The sequence below is a fragment of the Anarhichas minor genome, unplaced genomic scaffold, assembly GCF_050575085.1.
Source record: "Anarhichas minor isolate MPS153535 unplaced genomic scaffold, ASM5057508v1 ptg000010l, whole genome shotgun sequence".
NCBI classification, from domain to species: domain Eukaryota; kingdom Metazoa; phylum Chordata; class Actinopteri; order Perciformes; family Anarhichadidae; genus Anarhichas; species Anarhichas minor.
Window position 1 is genome coordinate 14,806,522 of NW_027466456.1, and position 10,683 is coordinate 14,817,204.

Consider the following 10,683-nt stretch of genomic DNA (forward strand, 5'->3'; position numbering starts at 1 on the left):
GTTTTGCCATTGCTTCTCCATGGTAGAGAAGAAAACAGATGAGGGGATTCTTCTTCGTTTCTGTCCATCCATCCTCACCCTTGCCCCGGCTCTCTCACACAAGGGACAGTTCCCTCCTTTTAAAAAGCAAGGCTCATCATAATACAAGAATTTGTATTGTACAGAAAAACAGTCCGGCATAGCTCAAACTAAGGGGGAAACACACAGATTATCCATGGTAACAGAGCTTTGCACACAAGGATATTTTCTTTTCCTCTGCAGAGGAACACAATTGCTGCCAGTGTCACTGGGTCACATTTTTTCCGGTCCCTGGTTAATGGGCTGTAGAGATGGTTAGCACGTACGATTAGTTTTAATCTATTACATTTGACCGGGAGAGAAAGGGATTGAATGCATTTCAACACACCACTGAGGTTTGCATCGAGCACTGAAAATGAAGCAAACACTTTTTTTTGTCACTTCAAATGCTTCAAGTGGACCCAAAAGAAGCAAACGGATTAAGAAAGTCAAATATTTTTCACTTTATTCAACTTTTTGACGTGTTATTAAACATATTATACATCAGAAAAATATACATCAGTCAGAATACTTCAGTCTTTTTGAAATGAAAAATCTAAGTGCATGACAAGTTTTGCAACCTAACGTGTGTTCGTGTAGTTCTTCATTTCAAGTGTATGAAGGTGTAGATACTGTAAAGGTATTTCGTAGGAACGGCAACAGGTCATTTAGTCACTCACTGCTGGAGAATGTAAATAAGGAAAAAAAAAACATTAACAAACATAACATTACATTTTAGAAAATCAATTTTGTAATACTTATTGCAATACAAAAGGGATGGTTTGAAATGATAAAAATCCTTTGAAATAATTGGCCAAAATTGTAAATTGCAAACAATATTGATTTGTAAAGTTGATCTAGTATGTCTCTCGGATTTCTTTATGTGGTGATAAATTTAACTATATATTTTCTGATTCCCTAAATGTGTTTTTTATGCTTTGACTTCAGTGTGTGTTAGTAGAATATGTTAAATACTTTTACATCTTAAAGATTCTATTGTAATGGGTAATTCTTAACAGATAGCACTTAATGAGATACGGTAAATGACGATATCTGTTTAACGAACTGCATAAATCAGAAATGAATACCACTCTAAAACACACAAGACAGGCAAACAATTATACCATCACATGCTGTTCCTCTGACTAAGAAATCAGCTAAAAAGATGTGTTGGCACAATGATGAAGAAAGTGTCCTTTAAAGCATGTGTCCCACATGCTACTGCTGGTGACGTGTCGGGTGAAGAATTCATCTTGTTTGAGTCTTTTGGCACAGAAGTTTGGAAAAGTTACTTTGCTCCGTCATCAGAGAGCCCTCGGCCCATATTATTTGAGGCTTTTACAATACAGTGCTAACCACAGTTAAGAGACGTTTGTCGAAATACTGCAGATGCAGCCCTGTGAAAGGATTTTAAAGTGGACCAACCCCACACGACACTGTTACGTCGTTGTGGTGTCGTGCTGAACTGGACCTTACAATCATTATAAGCAAATCCCTTTGAGACTTCCGACACCAAATCTCTCAAAATTGGACGTGTCGATATAGTCGCTTTCAACAGTTTACCTTTAAGTCCATATAACAAATAAATGGTGCAAAATGAACAGTATTCCTCTTCTTCAGAGGACTATATAAAACATTTGAAGTCACTAAATTAAGCAGAGCACCAAAAGCTTCCTGACCAAATGTTAAGCAACAGCTCACATTTCCAGGCAAAAAAATAAATAAATACTATAATAAGTTTTCAGGATGTGTTCACCAAGTTACTGTGGTTTTAAAAAGTTCCATAACCTTCGGTGTCACAACAAGCTCAGACATGAGGCTTTGGATATCAGCAGTTCGATTCATTAAAAGAAGAAGTTCCCCGTCTGTAGTCTTTTAAACAGCGCCGTCAAAGCAGCACAAAGTCCCCGGTAGTGGTGACCGTCCTCTGCGGGTCACGGATGAAGGGCCATTCTCTCTTCTCCGAGGTCAGGCCTGCAGACAGGTCGTAATCTCTGCCATGACCTTGCATAAAAGTGAACGCGGGGTATTTCTCCCTTGCTGACGGCTGCAGCACCTGGAACAACAACAGTGTTTCAGAGGAGCGCTAGCGTTGCGCCATCCTGTACACTTCATAACAGTTTGCTTTCAATTTCATCACTTAACCTAACGAGTGGTATCTTATTGCACCTTAATTATTCCCTCTTAGAAATTACAGTATATTCATCGTCGTATAATTTCTTTAGAGGCTGGTTTACAACATCTACCCGACATGTTGACTGGTCGGAGAAGCAAAGTAAGAAAAGATTCATGGCTAAATGGTGCCACCTACTGGTCAATATTCACCACACCGATCACACATTAGAATAAATATACCATGGTGATAATAATAATTATTGTGAAATGTTGGCGCTGTGAAGTCATTTTAAGGAGTCCTGTGTTAAGGCAGCACTACTCCCCACCTTAGACAGCTCCTGGCTGATTCTCTCATAGTCTCGAGCATTTCTAGAGTAGAAACCTATGGTGCAGCTTGGGTCCATCCTGCTGAAAGGCATCTTCTTTGGTGAGGGGCAATGATATGACTAGACAAAAAGAGACAAAATACATTAGAAAATATTCATCAAGCTGAAGGGCTAGATAATGTGTTACAACTGCGGGGCATTGCATACACTTCATGGCAGCGACAACAGCGAATAAGATGTATTCTGCATGTATTTGATGAATGAAATCCTATTTATCTGCTGTCACAGCATCCATCAATTTACAACTCTGGTGTTGTCACATTGTATACCACTGCATGCAAAAGCATAAAACAAAGTTACTATACAGCACCGTGTGCTGATTTTTATGTATGGGTCCTGAAATATTCAGGCTCACAAATACCTGATCCCGTATTTGCCGTATTTCTCTTAAGTGGCAGCTTCACACATCTGAGCAGCAAATAAATCAGCAGATAGGGACTCGGTAATTGGGCCATGGGCTGCTTTAAGATTCATACCCTTAAGTACTAACAGAAACTATTAAATTCACATTACTGGGGCCCCAGTCAGCTCGTCTGTGTAATTTCACATTACCTGGAGAGGGAAATCGCTGGTGCTGACATCCACAAAAGACTGACAGTAATGAGGGTCCATGTAAATCAAGCTGTCATCTGCAAGGACAAAACAAAAGACAAGTTATTCAAAAACATCGGATTATTACAAAAACGCGCTTCTCTCCAATTTCTATGCAGAGTAGCTCAAAGTCACCCGCTTGGTCTACTGTTAGGCTTGTGTGCGTCAAATATGCCTCCCAGAAGGTTGTTGCTTTTTAATATCCACCACGGTGGATTAAACTCTGCATAATCACATGCGTTTGTACAAGCACATTCTTTACACCCACAAAGAAAGAGGTTGTCATTTAATTTTTGTGTGGGGGGGGGGGGAATTACTTTTACAAACACGCAATTATGTTCGACCATTTGCATATGATAAATGCGGCGCTGTAGCGCGCCTTGGCAGGGAGAATGTATTGCTTGTCATTTAGACATCACCCACCACTGTATTTCAAATTGGTAAAATGTAAATGCGTAAATATTGACTGCCAAGATGTACAACTGAAGGTTCCTCCTGGCTCCTGAAGGTGATGAAGAGTGGCTCACTTTGGGGCCCCGCAGGAAATTTAATGCATGCCTCCTATGGAAATCAATTACAGCTCACAACTTGGGAGGTTTACTTGTGATAAATGGGAGAGGCTTTGATGGGTCAGAGAGAATAAAGTAAGCCCTGCTTCACTTGCTTCCATCTCCACTCCTCTCCGTTTTCCTCACGCAAACAGGAATACATTAACTTACTTTGTCTCTCCACATAGGAAGGGTATATTATGCAAAATAATCTGTTATTCACCCCAGCCTCTCTCTGTGTGTCTTTCTCTGTTTTGCATTTAAGCTAAGACTAACCTTGAAATCCTACAAAGTAGCAGGCCTGTTTGGGCTTCCCTCCGATGATGCCTATGCAGTACTCCAGACTCAGTATTCTCTAAATGCAGAGACAGGGACAGAGAAATACAAAGTACATCTGACTGGGAGCCTAAATACTTTGATTTTGTTTCCCCACATACTGTATTTCCATGAGAGTAAAACAGACATTTTAAACTCATCAACCCCCACAGTAACCTATTCACTGAGTAATTACTCTTACTTACTTAAGCCCTGTGAGTGTACATGTGATCAAACACCAAAAGAGTTCAACAAACCACCCTGACCTACATGTATCCCTCACCTTCACAAAGTTAAAATAGTCAGGGTTTGTCTTCTCCCCCCCCAGCCGCACCGGGATGAGGATGATGACAGCGCGGCTGTCTGACAGGGCGGAGGCGGACACTGGTTGGTCGCTCTGTGGGGAGGGAGGGGCATCGGATCTCTCAGCTGAGGCCGGCCCTGCTCTTGGTGCCCTGTGGCTATCGATGACATCAGCACTGTACACTACGGAGGATCAATAACACAAAAGTAATTTGTCTGTTTCCATATCTGCCCCGTCAGTCAATCTATCTGCAATTCTGACGTCATTAGAAAGAACGGTTAATGAACAGATGATTATGTTTTTTTGTTTTTTTTGTATGAGATAGACAGTTCTTATTTCTCATAATTGTCTGCAATATTTCCAAATATATGCATATTTTATGCATATTTCCAGTAAAAGTGCGATTCATAAATGTCACTTCATCATCTTGAAATATTTCACAGTTTGTCTTTAAATGTCTGAATGAACAGCAAACACCATATCTCAAAACCTTTTGTAAAATGAGATAACGTCTCCAAAGTCCCTGTGTTGTCCGTCCAAACATCCAAAACTCAAAGAGATGAAATTCATACTGATACAACACAGATAAAAGCAGCAAATTCTTCCACTTTGAGAAACAGGAAATAGTGCATGTTTAGCATATTTGCTTGATGAATTACATCAAATATTAACAACAGATTTTCTAAATTGTTAACTGTTATTTTGACTGACATTTGATTAATTCCATGTTGTACAGACGGTCTTGAGGTCGAAAGCGCACAAGTTGAATTCGCTCCCATTTTTCTCTGCGACTCTCTAATATCAGACTCATAACACGGCAAGACACTCGCTCTCACACCAGCTTTCTTCTGCTCTGGCTATTGAGAAGACAAACATGAATCAAAAAAAACAAGTTATTGGGGTTAAGAAGAGGTTGGAGTGGGACGTTATAGATTTGGAGTTGATGTATTTGCTGGGTAATAGACACAGTGAGTCTCCTGTCACCCTTCTAAGCTACTCCGTAGTCTCCCAGCGGCAGAGAGAGAGATGGAAAAAGAAGGGTCAGTTTGGGCGTTGTGCCCAGTATCCTGTTTGTATCAGCAGCAGGCTCATCTTTCATACCTGTGCAGTCCTGGGAGACATAAGCGGTTATACCCGCCAAGCCAGGGTCCATCGCCTCCTCGACAGCCTGCCTAAAGAGAGAGACAGAGAGGAGAGAGAGAGAGAGAGAGAGAGAGAGAGAGAGAGAGAGAGAGAGAGAGAGAGAGAGAGGAGGCAGAGAGTGAGGGGATGTAAATGCCTACATGCAGAGCTTATGCTAAGTTAACATCAGGAGTATATACTGTATATTACCATCAACTTAATTGTAATGATTATACAATGGCCAGTTCACACATGGACAGTTCCACAAGGGTTTATAAAGATCCTGCTGGCTCTTAGTAATATCCGTACATACAGATCTGTTTTACACCTCAAGCAGGTCAAAGAAGATGTTTTGCATCCTTATCTGGACTAAAATACTTCTCATCAATGGCTGAAATAAAAGGACATTAACATTAATAGTGCTGAAACTATTTAGTTGATTGACAGAAAATGAATGATGATAATTTTGTTGCACTGATTGATTACTTAAGTCATTTATCGAGTAAAAGTATCAGATACAGCTTCTCCAATATAAATGTTTGCTTGCTTAATTTTACTACCAGTACTATTTTAATGAAAGTTTATCTACTAAATTATAGATAAAATGAACATAATTGCCCCCCCAAAAAAATCGGTGTATTAATCGATGAACAAACATGATTGTTAATGCTGTGCAGCAATAACTCATTATGTGAAAGCCAGAAGTGGGGTGCATGTGAAATGTGAAATGCAATGTTTAAAATAGCAGTTACTCTGAAATCCACGTTTTGAGACTTACTTGAGGATGTGTGCCACCACAGCAGGCCCATACCAGTCCCCCGCCTGTTTCCCCATCGTCAGGCCCATGCGAACCAGCCTGTGGAGGCCGAACTGAGCCGAGGGGCTGTCCCCGAACCAGGACACCAGAGTGCGGTGGTACATCTCTTTCAAGTGTGCATCTGCCTCCTCTGCGGATCCCCGGGCCTGGGCTTGGTGCGTGGGTGGTGATCCTTCATCGGAGGGCCTGGGGGAACTTTGCAGAGACGCCTCCAGAGAGGCCACCAGACGCTTGGCTGCAGTGGTAGTCCACGTCTCTGTGTCTAAAGGCTGGAGCGACATCGCCTCCGACCAGGTCCAGTCTGTGGAGGAATAAATCATCAGCTACAATCAACATTAGAGACCAAAACCGAAGTAAAGTTGCCTTTGAATACACATGTTATTAGGCTTAAGAACTTTACTTCTTAGACCAGTATCCTATACTGCATTTAAGAATGTATCAATTGTTGAAGAATAGGCTGCCACTCAAAAACACCTTTGACAAAGAGAACGTTCTAGAGATGAGACTTAACACACAATATTGAAGGAGATTAAAGAGATAGGATAGCATAGGTTCAAAACAACTGTAACATGACAACACAGAAAAGAGATGAACAATCCATACGTAAAATAGAGGTTGTATTTGTAGTGCAAGAAAAGCTCACAGGTTTGTAATAAAATATACTATTTGACCAGGTATCTATGAGGCTCTCTGAACCTGATCATTCAACGCATCAAAGTTCAATTTACAGCGAGCAAAAAGTCTTTAAGAACTTATTTAAGCTTTTTGCCTTAAACAGACAGAACCTTGTGCGCTTCAGTCACAGAATAGGTGTCATTCTGTTCAATTATAAGTTTGAGTGTCCCAGTATTTCACTTTAACGGTGCCTTAGCCTTACAAACAGGGTGGGAGCCGAAGGCGGAGAGAAAGGGAGTGGCCCAGGCCATAAAATGGGCCAGAGTAGAGTCTAAGGCATTAACAAAATGACCTTGATCCAAAGTGAATCAAAGTGAAATTGATCAATAAATATCCTTAAGTGGCCATTAGTCATTTTATAGAGAAATATTTCATTAGTGACATATTTTAGATTGGACAGAAGAACAAGTTTTAAATATTGTTTTCTAAATGACTGCATTAAACTGGCAGTCATCTCATTGTGTGGACCGGTAAAGTCTCGGACACTTCAGAGACAACAGCTCTGACAAAGATATGAGGAATTCACTCATCTTAAATGCTTTGCATCAACTAAATTAAACTTGCCCTTTCAGAGGATGAGGAAATTGCCTAAACTGGCTACAAGTTTGGCTTCCTGCTTAGAAAAAGAGGTACTGAACTGAAAAGAAATAAAGAAAACGAACATGGGATCCAATCGCAATGCATCTCAAAATTCTTCTTCAATGATCTGTAATCTGATTCACTCTTGAAATGTCTTTATAACTATGACATAGTATACCATATCTTTATGCTGCCCACATCTTCAGCCACTGTAGTTACCATGCTGGATACATTTTTAGATCTCCAGACCGTTACAAAAAAGGCTTTTGCTAATTAATCAATGCCCACCTCCACAGTCATATCAAGTAGTTCAAAAAATGAACACGTGGGAGCTGCAGGGTCACAACCAGAATTTCCAGCTAGTCTGAGGATTCAAATCAGCTTCCTTCCAGCCACAAGCCCCCTTTCTCTAACCTTTTGAGCAGGGGTTCCCAAACATTTTGGCTTGTGAAATAAAGAAATGTCTGTGTGTGTGACCCCCCCCCCTGAGTTGTTTATTATGCCTGGAAGTGATGAGCAATTTAACCAATGCAATTTTCCCCACTAAAATTGTCAAATAAATGATTTAACCTCATCTAGCGTTTCACAAAAAATTGGAAATTATTAAAGTAAAGCCAGAAAAAAAATGAACCTACTTTTGTTGAGAAGAAATATATTTAGCATTCCCTCCTATCCCTTTGAACGTCTAGGGTCGGACCATAAACTCAGGCGTGGTCACCATCTTTCTACTCACCTCTGCCCAAGAAGTGCAGAATAAGTGCCTGAGCCAGCATCATCTGCCCGGCTCTCAGCATGCAGCCCCAGCCGCAGTCGGAGGTCAGGGTGGAGCTGGGCAGAGGAGGTAGCTCCTCCCTGTAGGTGAGCCACACTCGGGACGCAAAATCCTTGCGGAAAGCCTCAATGTTCCCCATGACGGAGTCCTCGTCGCCGGCTTCGCAGCAGGCTTCTGTGGCGCTGTCGTCATCTGGGGCAAACAAATGACATGTGATCCAGATGATAAATCTACTGGCTAAAGTTAATCATGTATTCATTTTAAGAATCCTACTACTATTTCTGTTTTGGACCTATAACGTAAAAGCTTGTGTCTCATTTCAAAACAAATAATTGCACAATGGAATTTTTTTATTTCTGCAAAAGGGCTGTGCACCAAACAAATAATGACCCAAGTAATATCTTCCCACTGCTTTGTCATCCCTTTGTGGTCCCTGCAATTAAATCTGAAATGTCCTCACCAGACCCCATATGGCTGTTACAGTAATGACATTAAATGGTGTGTATGTCAAGCCTTTGGATGTGTATGCATGTGAATGTCAATACAGGGAATGCAGTCCGTGTGTATTGTAATTGTAGTCGTATGCGTGCGCACTATACCTTCAGCCTTAAAATGGTAAACTTTTCCGAGGAGAAGCACCGGGGAGTTTCTACTGAATGAGGTCTTCGATTTCAGAGCCCAACCTAAGACACACAATAAAGAAGACAATGGGTTACGGTTAAGTTGCTGGTTAAAAACCAAACTCGTCCTATTGTGACGACCCCGCCTCTTTTGGCTGCTGAGCCGGCTGCTTGTCTGCGTGGTTGGGGCGAATTGGGAACACCTGTGCCCAGTGTTCCCGGTCCTATAAGAGCGCACCTCACCTGTTCCAGGTAGTCTTTCCTTTTACTACACTCACGCTTTCATTCATGCGTACACATTAGCACCACTGACCGCCACACCTCATGAGGTTTTGACATTTTTATTTGTTGAAACTCCTCTTGTTATTTGTCATGGTTTTGAGCCGGCCATGACACCGTTTACTCAGTTGGCTGGCGCACCTGCTCTACCACACCCATCATTCAGTGATCTGGGTCAGTCCCAAGATTTCTGCCTACTTGCTCTTCTTATCCTACTTACTCCATATTTTGCTTTTCTTCCTGTCACTTAAAAAGGTAGATAATAACCATGGTGTTTTAAATAAACACACTTTAGTCTTACTGAAAGAATACAATGTGGCACAGAATGACATAGAGCTATTTTAAGGGCTGACTCAACAGCAGTAGGTTGTCGTCTCATTGAATTCTGATGCTTGTTATTATTTGTGCCGACTCTTGTGTCTGCAGTACATGTTGTTGATCTCTCTCTGTATCTTCTTTGACTCGTATATAGACATTGTATGTTGTTGAACAGCATATTTATGTTTACCTGTCTTTGTTCAGCTGTGTTGTCCTTGTTTTTTTTAGCTGTATGTCTATTTCTATCCTCCTGGAAATTGATCTTGGAACTGTGTGTAAGTATAGTGAAGGACACAAAAAGTCTAATTATTTTTATGTGTACACATACTTGGTCAATAAAGCTGATTCTGATTTCACTTGTACAAATTCAATTTTAAGTAACATAACTCAGGTCAAGAAAATAAGCTATATGGACAGGTCGAAAGAACACAGCAAGTAATGCATGAAAGCATTAGAAATAAAGTGAAGACAGGACTACGCTTGGGTGGCAGGGCTGTGTGTAATTCGAGTGTGTGTGTGTGTGTGTGTGAATGACTTACTGTATTTCACATTGTGCCACACAGAGAAGAACTTTGTCTTCAATGTGTCCACCTCGTCGCTCCTTTTATTCTCCATTTGGACCAGCAAGGAATGCAACCCATTCCCAAACCGCGCACACACCCTAGTGCACAAACACACATGCGAACGCACAGAAGAGAGTGTGCATAGTTCACTGGATCAGCATCACTTCCAAAAGGAAAATTACGTGAAATCACAGCTTGCAGTGACAGTTACCTCGGAACTTCCTATTCGATCCAGGTTTTTTTTTCCCACTTGTGGCTTTGTACAAACGTTACAACGTTGTATATTGTTGTAATACCAATAGTTTAACGCGGTGTATCGCCCATGACTTGCAGCATAACTTAAAACTGCCCTGCGGTCTGCAATGTTTACACATTGAGGAAGTAGAAGAGTGGAAACTCGTGATCTCGCGGGGTTTCCGTTGGGGCTGAGAAGACGCTCGATGTAGAAGTCCAGGTAGCCCGAGCGGGCGGGGTTTGCCGACGATTCACTGGTGTCTGGAATTAAAGCTCCGCTCGTTTGAGTTATTCCTTGTGACAAAACATACTTTATTGTATAAAGGCGCAGTCTATGATGCAGGCAGGGCGACGAATAAAAAGCCAGAGGCGTCTATCTCATCCAAAC

General features: G+C 41.3%; 1 protein-coding gene across 2 annotated transcripts; it reads right to left on the reverse strand.

The window, feature by feature from the left end:
- Window positions 1-506: 506 nt before the first annotated feature.
- On the reverse strand, window positions 507-10,417 carry atg4c (autophagy related 4C, cysteine peptidase). 2 transcript variants are annotated; one of them, XM_076088334.1, is made up of 11 exons: window positions 10,273-10,417; window positions 10,038-10,159; window positions 8,881-8,964; window positions 8,243-8,473; window positions 6,217-6,556; window positions 5,418-5,488; window positions 4,296-4,498; window positions 3,974-4,052; window positions 3,111-3,187; window positions 2,499-2,618; window positions 507-2,113 (listed from the first exon to the last, which is right to left on the reverse strand). In XM_076088334.1, the coding sequence occupies exons 2-11, from the start codon at window positions 10,111-10,113 to the stop codon at window positions 1,946-1,948; spliced, it is 1,449 nt and encodes a 482-aa protein (XP_075944449.1). In that variant the 5' UTR covers window positions 10,114-10,159; window positions 10,273-10,417; the 3' UTR covers window positions 507-1,945. The 2 variants fall into 2 exon arrangements, with proteins under 2 accessions (XP_075944449.1, XP_075944450.1); XM_076088335.1 differs by lacking the exon at window positions 10,273-10,417 and having other exon boundaries at window positions 10,038-10,266.
- Window positions 10,418-10,683: the final 266 nt, after the last annotated feature.